We start from the raw sequence: 22,017 nt of genomic DNA, 5'->3' as shown, positions 1-22,017 counted from the left end.
GTGTGTGTGCACGTATTCGCGGTTTATGAAGCCAAGCAGGGTTGGCAGAGGTAAAGCAAATTGGACGAATTGTTAATATTTTTTGTAAAGGTGACGAGGGAGTACTCCTCTGGCGCGGTGACGAACCCCTCCTCCTTGGAAACTTTACACCCATAATTAATGAGGGTTAACAGGTCCCTATTGTGAGCGTCGGTTAATTTGGAGAGGTAGGGGTAGACCCCCCAAGTGAGTTGCAGCTTTCGAGCTAGGGCAACACTCTCTGTGATGACAAGGATGGGAGCCTTCGTTCGCAAATTGCTGAGCTTTTGGATTTTCTGAAATTCATTCGAAAATAAAATAATCGACTTCAAATTGATGTTGTTGCTTAGGTCCCTTATGCTGAAAATAAGTTTTTCAAAATGGGAATTTCCAGTGGGGGGGGTGGGACTCAACCCATGTGCACACTTGACTGGATTACTATTTTTCCTTTGCGTGTAGTCGTAATAGTAATAATCATTTTCTACGTCTTTTATTATACTGTTTTGTGTGGAGGCTGTAAGGATGGGGTATTGGCCGGTGGCTGTTTCCGCTGAGAGCATAACGCAGTCGGAACCATCGTATAGCGCCGTTGCAACGTCAGCCACTTCTGCTCTGGTGGGGGAGGGCAAAAATCTCATACTCTCCATCATCTGCGTTGCGACGATGACGGGTTTGTTATATTTTATTCTACACAGGTTGATCATTTTTTTTTGTAAAATTGGTAAATTGGACAAGTTGGTTTCAATTCCGAGGTCTCCTCTGGCAATCATGATGGCGTCGGAGAGGTTTATGATGCTTTCTATGTTTTTCACAGCGGAGGGTTTTTCGATTTTGGACACGATGAATATGCCGTTCGCCTGGTCACTCGGCGTGGAATGGGCGGTGTCAGCCGTGATGTGCGTGTTAATGTGAGGGTTAATCTGAGTGCTAATCTGAGAGATCTCCTTTTCCCCATCGTAGCCACTATTTTGAAAAGCGGCAGAATCTCCGAGCTGCTCTTCCGCTTTGCCTGCATCCACCTGCAGGTCCTGATTTTTGTACACATCGTAAATCCGCTTATACTTCTGACAGTTCTTCAGGTAATAATGCTGGTAGTAGTCATCGACCTCTTTTATGTAAAAATCGTTGGCATCATCGTACTCCTTCATTTGGAGCATCTTCTCGTCGTAAATAAGTCTATCCTTTTTCACCTTGTTTCGAAAGAAGTCGCTATCGTAGTAGTCCTTGATTATGCTTTTTAAAAAAATTAAATCATACTTGGTTTGCACGAAGGAGTACCCTAGAAAGTCCACCCCCTCGTTGATACAAAACAGGATGTCCTTAATATCCTTTTCGTTTAGCACTTCAATAGGCATGATCATATTAGGGATGCAGAAGCCCTTTTTGCTGTACAGTTTCCCCCCCGTAATTACCTCTACCTTTAGGGAGCTACTCTGCATTGCTGATTCGTTGAACTGATTTTCTATGACCTTCATTTTTAGGTTTCCATCATCTAGTAGTATCATCTGTCCGCACTTGGCATTTTTTAACAACTCCGGGTAGTTCAGTTGCACCCTCTTTTCATTCCCAGGCTTGTCTACCAAATCGAAGGAAAATAAATCTCCCTCTTTCAATTCGACGAAGGTATTTTTTTCCATTTCATTTTTTTCACTTTTTTCAAATTCCCCTATTCGTATTTTTGGCCCTTGGATATCTCCTAAAATGCCAATAGAAGTATCGTATTTTTTTTCTATAATTCGTAGGGAATTTATGATGTACTTTTTAATGCTTTTCAATCCATGGGAGAAATTTAACCTGAAGACGTCAATTCCGCTGAGGTAGAGCTTTTCCAGCTCCTCAAAATTTTCCGTTGCGGGTCCGATCGTAGCTATTTGTTTGGTTTTTGTGAATGATATTTTGTCCTTTTTGCTTAGCCTACTTTTGTCCGCTTTGTTTGCGATTTCTAGGCCAGCCGCTTCCGTTTGGACTTGTATTTTTTTTTTCCTTCTTCTCATCTGTTTTACCTGTTTCATCTGTTTGGTTATATGTGGGTTGCTGATGAAGAGTGGCCCTCCTGAGCAGCACCTCTGGATGTGCGCTTTGCTAAACGGGGTGTTGGCCCCCTCGTATTTCACCATCCCTTCGACGAGGAGTGTAGCCAAGTGGGCGACGAGCAGCAACCGCTTTGGCTTCATCATGCTCCTTTTGCCTTTCTACCTTGGGGTGTGTGTGTGTAGAAGTTGGTGGGTCACCCCTGCGTGGTACACTCTACTACGCGGCACACTCTACTACGTGGCACACTGTGCGAAGAGCGCCACTTGCTCTGCTTCGATTTTATTCGCTTCCAATCGCTTCTACTCGCTTCTACTCGCTCCTATTCGCTTTTCTTATGGTGGCTCCTTTTTCCTGCCTCCCCTCCGACAGCATTTTTATTCCCGGGTGGAGCAATCGGCGCGCAGCTTAATTCGCCTTGTAACAGCTCTACGAGTTTGCCCCCCACTGAACGTGCAACGTGGCCAACTTTGACGGCCAACTCGCTAAATCTGCAAAACTGCGTACCCCTGGATGTGAAAAAATTGGCAATTCGTTAGCGCTTAATTTGGAGTGTCAACTGGAGAAAAGGCCCCTTTCTACATCTTTATTTTATTTTTTTTATTATTTTTTTTTTTTTTTTTTTTCCGCTTTGAAATGTGCCACATTGCGCTGTTTTCCCCTTCACGCGGCAAACTCGAAATGGTGATCAATGTGGAGGCAACTTTTGGTTATTGCCCGGTGGGGATACGCCCTCGTCAAAGAATGGCTACTCATTTGGTGATCTGTGATGGCGAGGTTACTCCCCCTTTGCGCCGTACACCTTAGAGGATTAGTCAAGTGCTTGGTCTACAGCGCGTTGTGCGCATGCACCGTCAGGGAGTGTGGGGGACACGCACATGTGCATACGTATTTTTTTTCCCGTTGCGTAATGCCCTTCCAAGCGGCAGGGGTGTTACAAAACGAGTGGCCATGTGATGTGCACTTTTACAAATTAGAAGCTGCGGTGGGAATTTCCTTTTTTTTTATCTTCTTGTTCGCTTCTCGTAAAAGGGGAACAGCTCACGGGTGACAGACAACTTGGGTCTTTCCTGGGGTAGGTGGGGGTGCCTACTATGCGAATGGCGAAGCGGTACGTGCGTGTCGCCACTTGTGTACCCCCCTCTGGGTGTGTATTTTTTTTTTTTTTTTTTTTTCCGCGCCGTTTCCGTGTGCATCAGTGTTCTGAAAATGTGCAATTGGAAAGGGCATGATTTCTTAACGAAGCATTACAACACTGCGCACACATCGAAAGGGGGCAAACGGATGGTCCATTCGAATTTTTACCAATGCAGGTGTTCTCTCAGTTCGCTCGATATGTGTACGCGATGCTTAGTAGGACTTTCCCCCTTCCATCACGCTGTTCTTATCTCCATTTGGTGAACAAAAGAGATGACTTTTTTTTTTTTTTTTTTTTTCCAACTGTGTGTTTACCCACTCTACATCACCCCGCAAAAGTGCAATGCTGTTTAATAAATACAAAAAGAAATTTACAAACACCAAGCGGAGGTACTGCGACGCGCCCGGAATTGACTTCCAAAAGAGCAGAAAAATACTCAACCTGTTTGCAGACGAGGAATCGTTAAAAAATTTGATTTTAAAAAATTATTTTAAGATCATTTTAGAAAATATTTTTCACAATTTCGAGAAAAGGAACTACATCTTCGAAGTGTTTATCCACGTGGACATTCTAAAATTGTGATGCCTGCATGGATAGGAGCAACAAGGGGGGGGGTGGTTGAGGAGAGACAACCATGTGACTGCGTTGACGTGGCGTCTTTGCGCATGGTGCTCTCACATACGTTCATCGTTATTTCTCTCTGGTTGATTCCCCCCCTCCACAATCGCCCTTTCCCCACTTCTTACATGCAGAGTAGACTCCACGAACTATGCGGGCTGCTACATCACGAAGCACTTCGTCGCGTTCACCAACGCGTTTAACGAAATTGCCTACACCCTGTTGTCCCAATTTGAGCAGCTTTATAAGGTGCGTCTGTGGGGCGCACTCCCCATTGAGTGGCATCCCCCTGGGACTTCTTCGCAAATAAGCTCATGCGTCGCTTCCACCCGTTCCCCCCACACGAAAACACTCACAGGGAGAGAAACCCGAAGACGACCTGGTGGAATACCTGAACATCATCATAAGCTGCAAATTCATTTCCATCACGCTTATTCCGATAAACACCCCCATAAGAGTAAAAAAAAATTTTGGAGGGGATCTACAAAGCGCTGTCGTCATCGGGTAGACACACTTCATGCATGTGCAAACATGTGATGATTTTTTTTCCCCTTCAAAATGTGCAGACCGATTGCATCCTCAATCTAGCGAATGTGAACAACCTGGGGAGCCATTTTTACCAAGTGGTTGAACTCATTAATGCGACGCTGATGAGCAAAGATAAGAAGAGTTTTTTGTATAAAAAGCTGTACGTGAGAGTATGCGAGTGCTCCAAGAAGTACTTGCCGCACCAGAATATAATTGTGAAAATGAATAAGCTTGGGAAAATGGACGAGTAAGGGCCCCTACCGAGGGGACCCCTCAAGGGGGCAAACGGGAGAGACAGACAGGATGGTGTGGAGAGAGAAACGCGTAGAAGCAGTGACACACCACCTGAGCAAAAGCTGACTTGCGCTACCATAGTGGAGACACTCTCATGGAGGCATTCCACCTGTTCGCAGCAACAATGTAGATAAAGAAGTCTGCGCGTTGTGCTTCACGAAGGAGTACGAGGAAGTGACCCAGAAGAGGCAGTTTAAAAATTTTTACCTCTTGAGGTTTTCTTTCACCCGGGCGATGGACGAGTACAGCAGCAGGGGTTATGCCAGGCAGATATGATGAGAGGATGGGACGCGTTTATTTGCCGTTTCTACCCTCCTCGAATGTTCATTCATCCTACTTATATGCACTTCGAAAAAACACACACATGGATGCCCATTTGGGATTTCCTTTTTCTCTCCTTTTTTTTTTTTTTTTTTTTCCAAGACGAATGCACAATGTTTGAAGTTTTATACCAAGATGTAGCGGAGAAGAATGAGGCGTTTGAAATTGGGATGAAATACAATTTGATAGTTGTATCAATCCCCAACCAGGTGAAGTCCCACGTTCAGGCTACTATACTGCACTGTGCTGTGCTGCTCTGTGCGGTTTTATTTGTCCTTTATGAGTGCACGTCATGAGTTCCCACTCGCTCATTGAGCGTACATGTTCTGTCTGCTGATTTACCATTTTCCCTTTTTTTATCACCCTCACGGCAGCCAAATAAGAACAGCATAAAGGGTGCGCGCGTCGGGAACCTCTGGCTCCTGAATTATGGGAAGCACGTAATTTGCAAAAAGGGGGAGAAAAGGCACCTCGATATTTCACTTCGCCATGGCGCAAATGTGCGGCGTGGCTCCTTTTGCAGCGCTGGAAGTTGGAAGCTGCTCAAGTTGGAAGCTTCTATGTTGGGGGCTGCTCAAATTAGAAGCTTCTAAGTTGGGAGCTTCTAAGTTGTAAGCTGTGCATCTTCCACCCCTCACAAATTGGTCATCCTCCCCTGGGGGGCCTTTCCCCAGAAAACGAAAAAGCTCGAATGCAGCTCGCTGTCGGCGCCAGAAGACACTAACCTGATGTTGTCCACGGAAAGATTCAACTGTTTGCTGCAAACCCAAAATTTAGAAGGTGCATTGCTTTTGCATTTCCTTTATGCGAAATGGTGTATATGTGTGTTGGGCATATGCTACAATGTGAAGCTTGCACAGGGTACACCTGCTTCGTCTCATTTGGGATACTTCCCGCGTCTTCCTCCTCCTCTTTCCCTCTGCATACGCTCCAGATATGAACAAAATCATAAGCGACATTTTGAAGCTGCCGCCCAGCAATTCCTGCTTGAGCAAAATTTGCAGAACGACGAAGCTAACCCTAATTTTGATTAGCATATGCAGCAATGTGCTGAGGTACGCCAAGTTGGACACATTTGCACACGGCTTGTACAACAAGCTGCACACGAACAAGTGGGTCGGCGGGGACGCCTCGCGGCAGGCGCTGACGGGTAAGTGGGGAGAGCGGGAGTGGTCAGATGGGCGGTCAGATGGGCATATAGCTACGTAGGAAGCTATGTAGACCGGCTAACGAACGAGACGGTCATGTGATAGGCGCAGCTCGGGAGAGGCTCTCCGCTGGGGAGGAGCCCCCCCTATCTGAGCAGAAAATTACGTATAACCACTCTCTGTATACCATGCACACTGTGTACAATGTGCGCCCCTTGACTGCTTCCCCCCCGCGCAGGAGTGAGAGCCCCACACTGCTTCTTCATCTGTCTAGATGAAGTAATAATGGTGGACTTGGTTAAATTTTGCAATTATTTCTGTAACATAAAGATTTTGCACGTGAAGGCAGACTCCTTCAACATTTTGTTTGCGCAAAAATATGACATCCTCGTGATTAACATAAATAATTTGAACAGCCTCCAAATAAACGTGTTGGTGGAATTGATGAAGAACGGCGTGTACAGGTGCAAGAAGGCGCTCTTCCCGGTGTCCACCACGTTTTGGGTCTACGCGGTGAAGTCCTACATACGGAGTGAGCAGGTGGGGGAAGGCCCAAGCGCACACCTATGCACATGTTTGTTTATACATCTGCACACATTTGTGGTTATGTGGTGACAAACCGAATTGTCCTCATTTTCAGGAATTCAACACGTACATCAAGGGGAACCTCCTGGCGCGATTCGATTTTTTATTCGAGCTCAGCTTTGATGGTGAGGAAGACATCATCGACGAGGTTTTAAGAAGCACGGATGAAGTGGGAAGGGAAAATGGCAATTTGCACTTTGAGCTGAATAAGAACTACTCCTATTTGAAGAAAAGCCATTTGACCCATTTTGAGTTCAAGGGGATGTGCAGCGTGACCAAGTCCATCATCCAGAAGTACTTCAGCATGGCCGCGGATTTGTCCACCTTGACAGTGTAAGGGGAAACGCGTGGGGCTTCCCCCGTTCCTTCTGCGGCGTCTCCTCGTGTCCCTCCTGCTTCTCCTCCGTTTATTCCATTTCACCACAGTTTACCCTTTCGCGAGATTAGCACTTATAGCGTTAAGCTGGCACATACTTAATTTTCTCTACCTTTTCGCTTAACCCTTTGCAGGCACCACATAGGCATATGCGAGTTGCTATGCATCAGTGCATCCCTCCTGTTTAAGAAGAAGGAATGCCTCATTGAGCATGTCGTTTTGGGGCTCTTCTTATACGACAAATTTGTCTCTTCCACGAAAAATAAGTTAACCCAATTTGATAAAAACGTACTAGACAGCGTGATGAATTCGCGGGGTGAGGAGAGCTTCTCCTTTCAAAAATTAATGAATTATTTTTCCTCCTACTTGGGTGCCACGATGAGCATGCAGTGAGAGATGGAGAAGAGAAGAGCGCGCGGGAAAATACATACACGCAAGTATATGCATGTGCTTAAGTACTGAGCCAGTTTGTTCCCCCCTGGCTAGCAGATCGCCTTGCACCAATTTGTCATGCGGACTAACGTTAAGGAGAAATGCGAACAGAATTGATTTCGCGTGGGAGGCACCCCTTTTGCGTCCTCTTAAATTTGTTTGCCGCTAATCTGAAGGGGAAAAAATAATTCCCCCTTGGTAAGGATACGCCATGTCTGTGCACTTGGAGGTGGTGTTTCACAAAAGTGGCTTTGCCGTTTTGCCCATTTTATCCGTTTACTTTAGTTACCATTTTTTTCCCCATTTTGGGCATCAAAAGGGCGTAATATCTGCGCACCGATATGTATGTGCGTGGACCGCTTCACCAGACAGAGCCCCTCATTTTTTGCAACCTTTGGTGGAACTTTTTTCCCCATGTTTGATAAATTATTTAAAAGGCGTTGCCGAAGGAAAAGCAATGGAACGAAATGCAGCGCGTATCCACGTAAACTTCACGGCAGCTGAATTACGACGAATGCTTCGTAAAAAGGTGAAGGGGTGTGGCTGAAAAGGTTGCACACATGTGTATAGTTACGCACACGCGCATGATAGTACGCGGCGCGGCAGATATACGCACAAGCATATGAGTACAACTTGGCAACAGGGGTGGGGCAGAGCGAAAAAAAAAACGTAAGAAGGTAGGAAAATAAGAAAATAGGAAAATGAGAAAGTGCGAAAGTGCGAAAATAAAAAAATAAAAAGGTAAAAAAATAAAAAAGTAAAAAAATAAAAAAGTAAAAAAATAAAAAAGTAAGAAAATGGATGGAAATACCGCAGTGTGTTTTTACGCGCCTGTAAGCTTGACGGGCGAGCTGCACAACTACGTGACTCTTTGGAACTGTGTAAAAATAGGATGCTTCAAAAATAGGCACTCCCCACACGCGTGCTTCTGCATGTTGGGGGAGAATGGGGAGTGGCACCCTCGTCCTTCTCTGCGCATTTGCGGTCATGCTGTGCATATGTATTCACGCGTGAAAAAAAAAAAAAAAAAAAGGAACATGCGACTGGGTGGCTTGGCCACCGGGCAATTCAGCAACTTAGCGGCAACCGACTGGGAACAATCTCCCTCCTCATAAACTCTAACGTGTCTTCACTACCCCCATTATATCAACTTCTGCAATTCGTCGTAGAAAACGAGCACAAGAGCTCCTCCAGCTCCTCTAATGACATTAGCCCAAGCGCCCTTAAAGAATCCAGCAAGTCCCTCATTCTTCAGTATTTTAATCCAACAGTCGATGGTATTTTTGTACTGAATCTCTTCCTTTGCCTTTCTTCCGGACATCATCATCATTCTCCTTCGAACGGTATCGAATGGGTAGGAAATGAGTCCTGCTAGAATGGTGACTGACTGAGCGACTGCCCATTTTAAAACGATATTCGTATTTTTGTCATTATTAAATAGGAGAGCTTTGGCACTGTCGTATAATCCGAAATAGGAGCCTCGATAGACGATGATACCTGTGACCGAAACGCCGAAACCACTGTAGAGGGACAGAAAACCGGTTTGTTTATATATTTTTTTTAAGCAATCAAATAATCCTGTGAACTGTCTGTCCTTCCCTTTGCCGATGTCAGATGCCAATCTCGTTCTTGCAAAATCTAGAGGGTATACAATTAAAAGCGAAATAGCACCTGCTGTTGCGCCGGATAAAATGTTAACACAAAAAAATTTGGTAAAATCTGTGTTCTGGTCATATTTGGGAAATACATTTTTAAAATAATCTTTGAAGGCAAAATTGAAAGCTTGGGTTGGGAAGTAGCGAATAATGTTGGCTGTGTTTCCTCTCCAAAGGGACATGACTCCCTGTTCTTGCGATACTCTCTTAAAACAGTTGATTAGCCCTGAATATCTTTCCACTTGGCCTGATTTGATTTCTGGTATGGAGTCCTGCGTCTGGATAAGCATTTTCACTCTCTCTATGGGCGCAACTACTGTTTTGGAAATGGCCGCTGAGACACCTCCCATGAGGAAGTCGGCCGCGAAGTTGGTTTTGAAGTCTCCACTCATTTTGGCAAAGAAAATTTGTAAATTAGGGGTATGTGTAGGGGGGAAGGCGGTTCGAAGGTGATTATATGAACCGCTTTATTCGATCGTACTCGGGGGGGTAATCGAGTGATCCTTATTGTGCACAACTGTGTGGGGGGGTATATACGCACACGTAGGCAGCACAAGGGGACACGCAGTTAATCCTCAGTAGGGTTAACGGTGCGAAGGCGTAACAGGTAGAAGGGGTAAACGCGGTAGAAACACTTCTGATGATTTGATACAAATGTAAAGTGGCACTAAAATGGAAGAGCTAACGACACATGTTGGGGGTACACTCTTTTGTTAAAGAAACCTTTTGGGTGTTCTCCCTCCTCTCTTCATATTATTTCACAGAAGGAGGTATGAAGCGTCATACATGGAGGTGTGGTGTGGGTGCTTTTCCCTGCGAAGTGGCATTTAAAGGGCGCTCGCTCACGTACGCAAGGGGGCAGTAAATTATTAAACGAGTACACACAAACATAAGCAAAAGCATAAGCTCAAACAAAAGCACAAACAAAAGCGCAAACAAAAGCGCAAACACGTATATGTGAATGTATATGTATGTATGCGCGTCAGGCGTATGCACAGCGTATGAGGCAGGCCCAGCAACGTACGCTGCACACGTAGGCGTGTTTGACCTGCTACTTTATGTAACTTTAATTCCGAGCAACGCTGGGGAACGCAGGAAATGGAAAAATATATATATACGCAAATGACAAAAGGAGGAGGATGGGGGGCACAATATGTATGTTCTTCAAATTACAAAGAGAACCCTTTGACGACGATAAAATGCATTACGCGATTAAGCATTTTCCAATAACGTGTAAAAAAAAAAAAAAAAAAAAAAGTTTTACTGTTTTGTTGCGTAAATTACTATAAATGTTGCTTGCAGAGGATGTAAAATATATATGCGTATGCGATAACGTAATATGTACGTTGCTACATGAGCCAAGCAGTTTTATATATTCTTTCATACGTTTGTGCGTATCCGCGTGGGGGATTTAGCTCCTACGTTGGAGTGGAGTATTTTCTTGTGGTGATAGATACCTCTCCTTTTTTTTTATATTTTCATTTCTGTAATTATTTTCGAGTGCGCGTTGGTACTACATTAAAAGTGAAGCTTTGGGAATTTATTTTTCTCGCAGTTTGCTTTCGTAGCTATGCGTAAAATATGCGCGAAGCTTATCAGCCTGTTTTTTTGTATGTTTGTTTTCCTCTTTATTTTTGCTTTGCTTTACTTTGCTTGCTCCCTTTCAGCATTATATATTTTTTTAACCTTTTAAAACGGGATATGCATTTTGGTTTTCACTTATCTAGTGTTCCCTCTTTTGTCATGCCGTTCCCGGCTACAGCGTATAATTAATTTTTTTTTTTTTTTTAACGTCGCAATGTTTTGGTACCTGTTCCTTCTACGATTTATAGGCCAGTTAAATTTTGTTAACTTGATTGCACCACCGCGCGATTACGCGGTAGCGCGGCAGCGCGGTTCCCTCATTTATGGCTTTATTTTATTTTTTCCCTTGTATATACAAAGAAAATGAATAAGCGCTTGTGGAGCGCGCCACCCGCGTTCGTTGGCCATTGTGCTCGCGGGGAAGTAAATGCATGTATACGTTTGTATGTATGCTTTTATCTATGCTCGTATGTACGTATCTTTTGTGGAGGGGAGGTACGCTTCTCGCGCGAACGGCTCCCACCCGCGGGGAAAACCCTTTTGCGCAACGTTTTGCTGACCGACGTTGCGCTCAGGCAATTTATCCCTTCGCAGTTCATGAGGCGCAAAATTGCCTTCACTTCACTTTGGCTTATTTTTTAGCGCGAATATGCATACGTAGGTGGGGAAATCAGTAGGTACATCAGTAGGTACATCAGTAGGTACGTCAGTAGGTACATCAGCAGGTACATCAGTAGGTACGTCAGTAGGTACATCAGTAGGTACATCAGTAGGTACGTCAGTAGGTACATCAGCAGGTACATCAGTAGGTACGTCAGTAGGTACATCAGTAGGTACATCAGTAGGTACGTCAGTAGGTACATATAATTGTCGCATAAAAAAATGGGTGGAGGTAGTACATACCCCGTCGCGAACCCATTAAAGGTATGCTTAAATTGGGAAGAGCGCAAATTTGGAGAAAAAAAAAAATAACTGTAAAATATGATAAGTCGAGAGAGAGATGCACTTCTCCCCACTGAATGAGATTCTCCCCCCCCCTAGTGGTAACTCCAAATTTGTACTCTTTAGATCGTTTAGAATACGTTTCATTTGATTATTCCGTGGGGGATGCTATTGGCGCGCATGGCTAAATCAGTGGAAATGTGCAGTTTTGGTTAGCCAAGTTTTGCGTCGCCCATGTTAACCCCACATTCTGTATGTTCCCATTTGGAGTGCCCTTGCGGGTTTGTATTTGTTAGGGGATTTCTTCCCATGGGTAGTATTCCCCTTTTTAAAGGGGGGCACAAAAAAAAAAAAAAAAAAAAAAAGTGTACCCCATGAGTAAAATTCATGGCAATGTTTAGCGGGACATAAATGCCTGAACATACATGGGAGAATATACACGATCGTGCACACATGCAACGTGCATATCTTGTACGGCACATCGTGGGATAAACCCGCGCAGTGTCCTTTTTGCTGCTCGGATGTAGTAAAGGGGGAAAATGAACCAAATGACACCGAAATGGTGTAGAGAAAAAGGAAATTTTCTTTGCGGAAAAAAAAAGTGAACTATTTGGGGGTCGGGCTTAATTATGCTTGTGCCGAGTTCAGCATGCAAGCAGGAAGGCAGTCCATCAGTTGGTGAATGGGCCAATCGGCTAATCAGCTAATCAGCTAATTGGCGAATTCTCCAGTATGCAAACGCATGTGCGCTCATTGATGGCCAAGGTGGGGGCGCCACATGAACGGGGCGATCTCCCTACCAGTCGCATCCCAATGCGCGTATTTCAAATTTAGCCAAAGGGGTCATCAGTATGTATCCTTCACGAACGTAAAAATGCTTAATTGCGGTGGGAGGTGTGTCCTAACTGGTCTTCGATCAAAGGGGTTGTCTTCCTCACTGCTGCGTTTCCGCCGCCCATTTCTGCAGTTTTACAGAAACGGTTTTAACACATACGGAATGTGCATCGAATTGATGAACATGTTCTTTTTCAATTTTATAATTAAGCTATCATTCCTGTGGAGGAGAAACGAATCGGCGTAAGTGCAGCGTTCGTTTTGGCTCCAATAATTAGCAAACTGTTTGTCCTTTTTTTTTACGAAAAATGTGTAAATGAAAAAATCTTCATAACATGTTTTGATTACATTAAAAAGGGTTCCCTCCAAGTTGGGGAAGTGTTCCCTCATCTCGTTGTTGAAAATGTGGAGCGTCCTCCCATTATTTTTTCCCTCTTCGTTTGCATATTTGCTTGAGTTAAAAATGGGGCTATACTTGTGTGCTTTTTGCGTGTCCAACCGTTTTGCGCAAAATTGCCGATCGAACGAATGGATGTTATTTTTTAGGAAGTAGCTGAGGCCATCACTCTCCAATTTGATGTATATAAAGTTGAACAGTACGTCTAACTTACGTGTGCTTACTTGGCTTCCCTGCAGGTTGGTGTGTTTATTTTTTTCACCCTGCGCTGTTAGGCAGTCCCCCTTTTTAAAAAGCAAGCGTTTCTTCTGATACACATCTGACAGTAGCAAAAAAAGGAAAACCTCCAATTCGGTACCACCCAATTTTGTGTTGAAGTAAAAATTGGTATGATTATCACTGCTGGTGAAGTATGGGGCGAAGCTGTTGTTCCATTTGGGGGGAGTTACCTTTGACGTAGTATAAAGTTGGTTGCTCCCCTTTAGTTGTGTGTGCCCCTCATGTGCCGCACGCAAAATATCCACAAACGCCCTCTCACAGAAGAGGAGGAATGTCTCATTTAGCATCAACACAGGAGTTACAACTGTGTGCAATGCGATGGTGAGTTTTTGCTCTACAGTTAGCATCTTCTCATTACGCTGCAGTAAGTTGGCCAGTCTGATCAAAATGGGAGTCTCTTTTTGCAGCGTTTCTGAAGCAAAACTGGACAAAATATAGAAAAGGTAAAAAAACGTGTGCGCATCATTCATTTTGGAAAGGACTTTCTCCGTGATTGTGTTAAAAAAAAAAATATTAATTTCGTAATTTTTACTTTTTAAAAAGTATAGAAGGGGGAGAAGCAATTTTATATCCATTGACTGAAAATTGTTCAGCACGTCTATACACAAATCTTGCAGCACACTGTTGGGAAAAAGTACGTTAAAGTGAGAAGCGCAACAGAAAATCGAAATTAAATTTGTGTAGTTATATTTTTGTAATTTTATTTGTACTTTTAAAAATAACCATTGTAGGAAGTTGCATATTTCGTTATGATGGGCCGAATTTTTCTGGTCATATCTGCATAGGCATTCGAAAATGTCCGTAACGTCCTTCTCATTATAGTGATTTTTATCGAATAATATTTTCAAGCTGGTCAGCATTTTTTTAAATAATTTTTGATCAAGTATGTTTAAATTTATTAAGCAGTCCAGCATGATGCAGCAGCTGTAGACATTCATACACGGCAGGCTAGCACTCAACTCCTGCTTTATATAGTCGTACACATTGTAGTAATTTTTTATTTTTAATTTGTTTATATTGTATACAAGGAAGCAGAAGTCCTTCCTTTTTAGTTTAACGAGCGGGTGGTCTTTCTCCGCTACGTACGTGTAATCCTTGTTTGTAAAATGTTCAAGGAGGGTTTGCCTTTTTTTTAGCATCTCGGAATGGTCGCCATGAGGAAGTGTACAAGCTGTTACAAGTTCGTGAGTACCCTCGTCCGTATCGTTGCTATTTGAGGGGGCATATCGAGGTGAGTGACCCAATGCGTCTTCAAAATGGTTGAGGCAATCGGCACAGTTATTGTCTTCCCCACTTAAGACAGACCCCTTCATTTTGGTCCTTTTTTCATTCTTCAAATTTAAATTTATTACCACTGAGAGGATCATTTCTTTGCAGATCATTTCGTCCTTAACATTTCCCCTTTGTAGTACACTCATTAGCATGTTTAATGAGCCTACATCCAGGGTGTGCACAGTAAGCAGTTTTTGAAAATGATGGTGCAGCCCATTTGGCGGACTCAGTAACACCTTCTGCACTTTGAGCAGCACACTTGTGTGTATACATCCTCTCACCCGTGTGTAGCTATACATGAAGAGAATCAGATGGTCGCAATTTATTTTGTTGAAAAATAAAAAATAAAGAAAAAGTTTGTACATAATTTGTTTTAACTCTTCTACATTTTGCAAGTTCTCTACGTGGTTCAGCTTAGAATATGTGTTGCATGCTAGGGTTAGGTCTAAGCCATTCAAATGGTTTTTCCTATTCCTAAGAAGGGGACCAACATTTTGGTCATCATTTTTGTGAAATAGCGTATTCCATGTGGGGTTCTCCTTTGTAATGTTCAGAGATGCGAATTCATTCGCGTAATCGTCCACTTTAATTTTAGTCCCCCCTTTGTGGTATGTCAAATTGGAGAGCGGCTGAAAATTTGTGTGCCTCGATTCATCGTACGAGGGGTAACTGTCTCGTGTGAGGGGGTCACTTGCCCTTTGCCGCACCGCCTTTCTTCCTCGAGAAAGAGAAAGGAGTTTCCTCTGGCATTTTAAGACAAATATGAACTTCTGCGTAAATTCGTTTAAAAAGGTCAAGCTGAGGTACCTGTACGAATTGGCAATGCTATTGAAGGTGAGAATTATCTGCTTCAAATTCATGTTGAAAATGAAATTCACATTTTCTGTGCTGGCTATGCGTCTCCAAAAGCTATTGTCGTGCATTTTTTTTTTACTCAGCAGGTGAATTACTATGGAAAAATCGTCTTCCTTAATTTGCTTCAATTTTAGAAGGTGCAAAAATTGGTCGCAGAATTTGTAGATGCTGCACAGGTCGTCTTTTCTGCAGGACTTTCTTATTTGTCTGACAAGTTCGGACTGCCCAGGGGTGTTCCCCTTTGGGGCATTCTCACTTGGGGTGTTCCCTCTTGGGGTGTTCGCGCTTGGCGTGTGACTTGCCCCTCTCGGGGGTGTGCTACTTCCCGTGCATTTCTCCCGTACGGCCGTTCCATGGGCCCTGATTTTTACCCTTCTGGGGGGGAGCAACTGCTTGGCCACATGTACAATTCTGCATTTTTGTAAAAGCTTCATCAAACCAAGTATGGCAGTAATAGTGGTAGTGGTAGTGATAGCGGTAGCGGTAGCGGTGTGCTGTTTGTTCGCGCAATGCGGACCATCTTCCGCGCTACGTTTTGATGGCACACGGGGTGGGGTTGCCTCGAGGACGGGGTCCTACTTCCAAAAGGTGGCGCGTGTGCAAAGGTATGCACGCAAGTGTGCTTATACTATACCGAAGATACTGGGGGGGAAAACCTACATTTGATTTATTCCTTGCGGATTTTTTTTTTTTCCCTCCAGTGAAGTTGTTCCCCTGTTTGTCCTTCCTTTTGTGGTATAGAAGGGAGGCATTTTTTTCGGCCTTCCTTCGCCACTTGAAAGGTTTCCTTTTTATTCCATTTTTTTCCGCATGGCAGTTGTAAAAAATAGAAATGTAGAAACTGGCAAGTAGGAGGATCAGCTTAAATTTCTGCTTTCATTTTGCGCGTTACGCCTTTGCTGGTTTTACTTCGAATGCCGCATTTTTCTAACTTCTGCAAATGTTCCCTTTCGAATTGTCGTTCTTTTCGGGTGTCACATGATGGGAATGTTTTACCTACGCGTCCGTTGGTAGGCGGCGCACATGGTTAAAAAAAAAAAAAAAAAAAATTGCAATACCGCTGCAGATCGGAATGTGAAGAAATATGCAGAAAAAACAAACATCACTTTTGTTTTCCCATTTTTAATGCGTCCAAAATTTTTTGTTCGTACGGTGAAGATAAACAACGACTTTCTCCTTTTTTTTCAAATAAATGAATGAGTAAACAGTTGCATTAATATGCGGGAAGTTGCTTCACATTGTGGCGTAGTAATGCATTCCTTTTTTTTCACATTTTTTTTTGTTCATTTTCTGCAATTATTTTACGCCTTCGTCAGTTCTTCGTTAACAATGAGGCGCAAAATATGAGTGGGCAGTTTTTTTATCTGTGAAGACGTTTGACTGCAATTAAGTATTCCAATTCCGCCGCGCATGTGTAAATGTGTACGGGGGGATGTGCATAGATATGCATAAACTAAACATGCGTGGTATGCATCAGCATGCATAGAGGCGCGTATATCGGCGTAAAGCGGTGTAAACTCCAGTCGCCAACAAATTGCCGCCATGCACGTGTTACACATACGCAAAATAACACACGAATGGTTAAGACATTTCCATTTGTTTTAGCCCCCCCTCGTCGCCATTTTATATGATGGAAGAAGTGTTTCGTTTTTTCGTCTTTTTTTTATAAACGGGAGAAGTAGGATTTGGGGAATTTTCATGCAACTTCGAAAATCGCGCAGCGTACACCGCGCCCGTCGTGTGCAGCGAATGAGTCGGCCAGGCGTATATCTGCGTGAATGCGCACGCGCATAGGTGGGTACATCACATCGGTGAGTACACATGCGCGAGAAAATACGTGTGAGTGAGCAAATACATACGTATGAGCGGATATACGCACTTCTGCGTTTGCCTATATGTGCGCGTGCCCGCTTGTGAATGTCGCGAGGAGGAAAAAAAGGAGAAAAAACGGCGCCCCGGGAAAGGCACGCGCGGCACATGTAGTGACGCTGCTGCTGAGTATTCTTCACATTGCTCCACCCCAAGTGATAGCGCCATACGTGTGTTCGTACATATATATGTGTATATATATGCATATACATACATGCGTGTGCTTTTTTTTCCCCCTTGGCGGTAGTTGTACACTACAGTTAGCGAACGCGGCATTTCTACATGGCTTGCAAAACAGTAGAAGCATTTTTTTTTGTAGCGTTATAAAAGCAAATCTACCAAGGGGGGATTCGTTTTTCCTGCATAGGGTTCAAAATTGACAAAGAAGGGGAATTTGAAGTTTTGCCTTTGCACACATAAGTGAATACACATATATATGTGTGTATATATTTGCACTTGTGTGTAGCAGGTATGTATGCATTTTGGAAGACCCGTCGGAAAATACAGTATGCGCGTTTGGGCGCCCGTTCTTGATGCGCATTTCCCATTGTGTTTCGTGATGGTGGGTGTACGTGTAGTTGCATATGCCTAAGAGTTTCATCCTCCCTTGTCCCTCCCTCTCTGCCACCTTTTATGACTTCATCATTTCGCCACGTAGCCATTTAGCGGTTTACCTACTTCGTTATTTCGTTATTTATTTACTCTTTTTTTTTTATTTTTTTTTTTTTGTTAACCCCCGTTCGTGCGACTCTGCTCATTCTTCCACTCTGTATCTGCACATACCCTTTTTCAATATTCGCATGTGCACTTCCGTGTGTTTGGTATTTACTCCCCGTTGCTGCGATTGTCGTGGCCGGTTTTGCTAGGTGCCTGTCCCTCCGAGTCACCTGAATGTGTTTCCCCCTGTTGCCTTTTTAAAGCATACGTGTGTTTAAGTGCGAATGCATCAGTTAGCTTGCCGAGTAGTGCCCCCTCACCCTCTTCAGCTTCTTCAGCCTTTTGACTCGCCATTTGTAAAACCACTGCGTATATCCGTATGTCCGCATGTCATGTGCGTGTATGTTTATCCCTTCCAGAGTTTGTGAGCAGTTTGGCGTTTGCCTATTTGGTTCCCCCGGACCATTCGAAGGTTCAGAGTGTAGGAAGTTGCGTAAGGGCACTTCTACAATTAAGTTGAGATATAGGCGGAACCAGGAGCTCCTTTTTTGAGCGAGGGGGATTCACACAGGCAGATGCGTAGATAAGTATTTTCGCATGTGTGCACTTGCAGCTGTGTCTAGGCATATACGCAGTGTGTACGCGGATAAAGGTGTCCCCTCCCCCACCAGAGATCCACCCCCATCCGAGGAACAAAATGGATAAGCTAGTGCCAATAGTAAACAAGTTGCAAAACGTGCTGTCTTCGTTCATTAGCAGCGAGACGCTTAGCCTGCCGCACATCGCGGTAGTGGGAGCACAGTCAGTAGGTAAGACGTCCCTGCTGGAATCGCTAGTTGGGTTAAGTTTTATGCCAAAGGGTGAAGATATAGTAACGAGGACCCCAATCATTATACAGTTAACAAATTCAAAGTCGGAAGAATGTTACTGCACGTTGACCTATACGGATTATGAAAATAACCGAGTGGAAAAACATGTAGACGATTTTTCCATTTTGAATGATATGCTCATAGATGTGACGGAAGAAATTACTGGAGGGAATAAGTGCATTAAGGAAAGTCCAATAATTATAGAAATACACAAAAGTGACGTTCTAGATTTAACCCTAATTGATTTGCCAGGGTTAACAAAAGTACCCGTAGGAAATCAGCCACAAAATGTGGAGGAACAAATTGTCAATTTGGTAAATAAATATATAAAAAATCCCAACTGCATCATTTTAGCCGTGTCTTGTGCTAACATCGATTTAGCCAATTCGGACAGTTTGAAAATGGCTAGAAGTGTAGACCCCAAACATGAAAGAACCATAGGAGTTATCACAAAATGTGATATGGTGGAGAAGCCAGAGATATGGAAGAAGATGATTAGCGGTTCGTTGTACCCATTAAAAAAAGGGTTCGTGGCAGTTGTCTGTAGGAGTCAAAAAGAAGTGGAAGATAACACCACCATTGAAGATTCTTTGAGGAAGGAGGAAGAATATTTTAATCAGTGTTTAGATCTTTCAAACCAAATGGAAAGCATTATGGAATGTGGAATTAAGAATCTAGCCAAAAAGTTAAATAATATCCTTATTGAGCATATTAAAAATACCGTCCCTTTTTTAAAACCTAAAATAGATGCTTTGAAAAGTATAGAGGAGGAGAAGCTACTAGAATTAGGAGAACCCATGGATAATATGAACCGGTCTGAGTATTTAGCAGTCCTGGTGAATTACATCACGAAATTTTCGCAGCAATATCAAGACATAATAGATGGAAAAGTGTTTTATAAGGACAGGGTGGATGAACTAAAGGGAGGGGCAAGGATACATTACATTTTTAATGACTGGTATATAAAATCTTTAAATGATTTTTCCCCATTAGAATTGTTAACAGATGAAGAAATACGAATAGCTATTCGGAATTCTAGTGGACCAAGAGGTGCCCTTTTTGTCCCAGAAAGTGCTTTCGAAACGTTGATAAAAAAATTAATCAACTGTTTGAAGGAACCTTCCCTTCGTTGCGCTGATCAGGTGTATGAAGAACTCATAAAAATTGTGGACAACTGTCGAATAGCAGATATGGAGAGATTCACCAATTTGAAGAGTGCAATAAATGAGCAGGTTAAAATATTGCTAAAGGATTGCTTACAGCCAACAAAGGAGATGATAAAAAATTTGATGTTAATTGAGCTCTCCTACATTAATACGAGCCACCCGGATTTCCTCAATGAGCAGTTTATGAGGAATGTGTACGATAAGGACAACGACTACGTGGAGGAGCTGGACCACGCGGTGCACATGCAGAGCAACAGCAATAAGCTCCCGCACTCGAAACGGGACTTCCCGGATGGGTACCCCCCCACGGGCAGCGGCGGCAGCAACAATTGCATGGGCAGCTCCACCGTGCTGCACCCGCATCAGCATCAGCAGCATTCACAATATTCGCAGCACTCGCAACATGCGCAACATGCGCAGCATCACCACCCGTCGCATCACCACCCGCCGCCTAACCACCCCCCGTATAAGGAAGACGCCAAGCTGTGGAAAGGCAAGGACGATATGCGGCCCTTCAAAAGTAAAGAAGGGACAAAAATCACGAACATCCACAATAGCAGAGAAAACGTCTTCGTTCTGCCGGTCATTCCTGAAAAAATAATTCCAGAATACTCCTCCTCCTCCAAGGAAATAATAGAAATCGACCTAATAAAATCTTTAATTAACAACTACTTTAACATTGTTCGAAAGCACATAGCCGATGCTGTTCCGAAGGCAATTATGCACTTCATGGTTAACACATCTAGGAAGACCATGCAGAAGGTGCTCATTTCCAATTTGCATAATAGCGAGCTTTTTAATTTATTTAATGAGTGTTCGTCCATTAAGGTGAAACGGAACAACTGCAAGAAGAATTTGGAATCCCTAAACCAGGCGATCAAGATGTTGGCGGAGATTAGGAATCAGGAGCTTTAGGGTTGACCTGGACCGCAGCCCCGCGGGGAGGAAAATGGAAATGCGTGGTAGAGGGCACGCGTGGGTGTGCGGTCCTGCCTGCTGATGTTTATGTCTCTTTTTATGTTTCGCAATGCGGACGTGCATTTGTAAGAAGGCGAGCGAATGGATGGGAGGCCACGAGTGGAAGGCATCACCGTTCGTCTTCTATTTGGCTGTCATGCGTGGGTCATTTGGCCTCCATTTGGCCGTCTTTCGTAGATCATTTGACCTCCATTTGCCGGCCATTTTTGTGTATCCCATCGCACAGCCCCACCGTACACATTTGTGCGCACCTGCAGAGTATGCACACGCACGAGCACAGCTTCGTAAGTGGTATGCAAATAAGATGTTCTTTTTGACGCTAATACAAAATTGCATCCTTGTGCGTTCGTGCGTACGAACTCAGAGTGCGCGCGTGTATAGCGCGTTCACTGCGCATATGTGCGCGCTGTGCTTTATTTTTAAGCCTTAATGTGAAAATGTTTGTGGCATGGCGCGCAGCGGGAAAATGAGTACATGCATCTGCATATGCTTGTGTGGACGCACGTGTATTTGGTACCCCCCCGCGCGTGCCATGCGCTGTGTGTGAATTATGTGCTAACTGCTTTTTAGCCCAATTTGAAACATGTATTATGTTCCACTCTCCTCTTCACCCTTTGTTTTGATACACCCACAACTATTTTTTTTTTTGATACACGTAGGAAGAAAAAAACAATTAAAAAACTTCTCAGTTTTTTTTTTTTTTTAAATTTAGTGAAATTGTTTTGCGGGCATTTCTCTTCGAAGCGGCTTCTATGTGTCAGGGAAAGGAGAGGCGCGCACTGGTCACGTTTGTTCGTTAGCTTCGCCCATTTGTTCATTTCTCTGCCATTTTTGAAGGGGCCATTTTGAAAAAAGCAGCTTTAATATTTACCCGCAAGGAGTGCAAACAGGGAGGGGAATAATTTTTAACGCAGTTAAACTGATGCAAAAAAAAAAAAAAAAAAAAAAGGACAAAACATTTTGGCCGTTACAAATATACGCGTCACATAATTTCAAAGGGAACGCAAAACTGACGAAACATGTTCCAACTTTATTTTGTTCAACGGAATGATGGACATTTATGTAAAAATTTTTCTACACAAATTGGCCTCTTCCTTGAGAGTCATTTTTTAGGGTTTCTTTTTCACCAGATCGCCTTTTGCGCAGTTCTCTGCGTTCCGAATAGTTGCCA

The 22,017-nt window shown here is 43.6% G+C and overlaps 5 protein-coding genes across 5 annotated transcripts, besides 18 other annotated features; 2 read left to right on the top strand and 3 right to left on the bottom strand.

The window, feature by feature from the left end:
• Positions 1-23: 23 nt before the first annotated feature.
• On the bottom strand, positions 24-2,634 carry PVX_110905 (pyruvate kinase, putative; the record flags this gene model as incomplete). The annotated part of the gene is made up of 1 exon (XM_001608356.1): positions 24-2,634. The coding sequence occupies exon 1, from the start codon at positions 2,193-2,195 to the stop codon at positions 24-26; it is 2,172 nt and encodes a 723-aa protein (XP_001608406.1). The 5' UTR covers positions 2,196-2,634.
• Positions 2,635-3,589: 955 nt separating this feature from the next.
• Positions 3,590-3,671: a microsatellite.
• A 1,650-nt stretch (positions 3,672-5,321) lies between these two features.
• Positions 5,322-5,351: a microsatellite.
• A 533-nt stretch (positions 5,352-5,884) lies between these two features.
• On the top strand, positions 5,885-7,450 carry PVX_110900 (hypothetical protein, conserved; the record flags this gene model as incomplete). The annotated part of the gene is made up of 4 exons (XM_001608355.1): positions 5,885-6,098; positions 6,335-6,636; positions 6,737-7,014; positions 7,192-7,450. 4 exons carry the CDS (start codon positions 5,885-5,887, stop codon positions 7,448-7,450), a joined length of 1,053 nt encoding a protein of 350 aa, XP_001608405.1.
• Positions 6,061-6,084: a microsatellite.
• Positions 6,915-6,937: a microsatellite.
• Positions 6,938-6,965: a microsatellite.
• Positions 7,168-7,212: a microsatellite.
• Positions 7,451-8,000: 550 nt separating the features above from the next.
• Positions 8,001-9,536, bottom strand: PVX_110895 (ADP/ATP transporter on adenylate translocase, putative; the record flags this gene model as incomplete). The annotated part of the gene is made up of 1 exon (XM_001608354.1): positions 8,001-9,536. The coding sequence occupies one exon, from the start codon at positions 9,534-9,536 to the stop codon at positions 8,631-8,633; it is 906 nt and encodes a 301-aa protein (XP_001608404.1). The 3' UTR covers positions 8,001-8,630.
• Positions 8,301-8,369: a microsatellite.
• A 3,058-nt stretch (positions 9,537-12,594) lies between the features above and the next one.
• Positions 12,595-12,615: a microsatellite.
• Positions 12,616-12,639: 24 nt separating this feature from the next.
• On the bottom strand, positions 12,640-15,741 carry PVX_110890 (hypothetical protein, conserved; the record flags this gene model as incomplete). The annotated part of the gene is made up of 1 exon (XM_001608353.1): positions 12,640-15,741. The coding sequence occupies one exon, from the start codon at positions 15,739-15,741 to the stop codon at positions 12,640-12,642; it is 3,102 nt and encodes a 1,033-aa protein (XP_001608403.1).
• Positions 12,650-12,679: a microsatellite.
• Positions 14,597-14,631: a microsatellite.
• Positions 14,897-14,934: a microsatellite.
• Positions 15,516-15,540: a microsatellite.
• A 1,325-nt stretch (positions 15,742-17,066) lies between the features above and the next one.
• Positions 17,067-17,199: a microsatellite.
• Positions 17,200-17,201: 2 nt separating this feature from the next.
• Positions 17,202-17,222: a microsatellite.
• Positions 17,223-17,307: 85 nt separating this feature from the next.
• Positions 17,308-17,436: a microsatellite.
• Positions 17,437-18,530: 1,094 nt separating this feature from the next.
• Positions 18,531-21,662, top strand: PVX_110885 (dynamin protein, putative; the record flags this gene model as incomplete). The annotated part of the gene is made up of 1 exon (XM_001608352.1): positions 18,531-21,662. One exon carries the CDS (start codon positions 18,531-18,533, stop codon positions 20,781-20,783), a length of 2,253 nt encoding a protein of 750 aa, XP_001608402.1. The 3' UTR covers positions 20,784-21,662.
• Positions 18,876-18,938: a microsatellite.
• Positions 20,133-20,163: a microsatellite.
• Positions 20,741-20,761: a microsatellite.
• Positions 21,663-22,017: the final 355 nt, after the last annotated feature.

This window comes from Plasmodium vivax, chromosome 6, assembly GCF_000002415.2.
Source record: "Plasmodium vivax chromosome 6, whole genome shotgun sequence".
In the NCBI taxonomy this organism is placed as follows: domain Eukaryota; phylum Apicomplexa; class Aconoidasida; order Haemosporida; family Plasmodiidae; genus Plasmodium; species Plasmodium vivax.
This window is presented reverse-complemented; position numbering and strand designations above follow the sequence as displayed.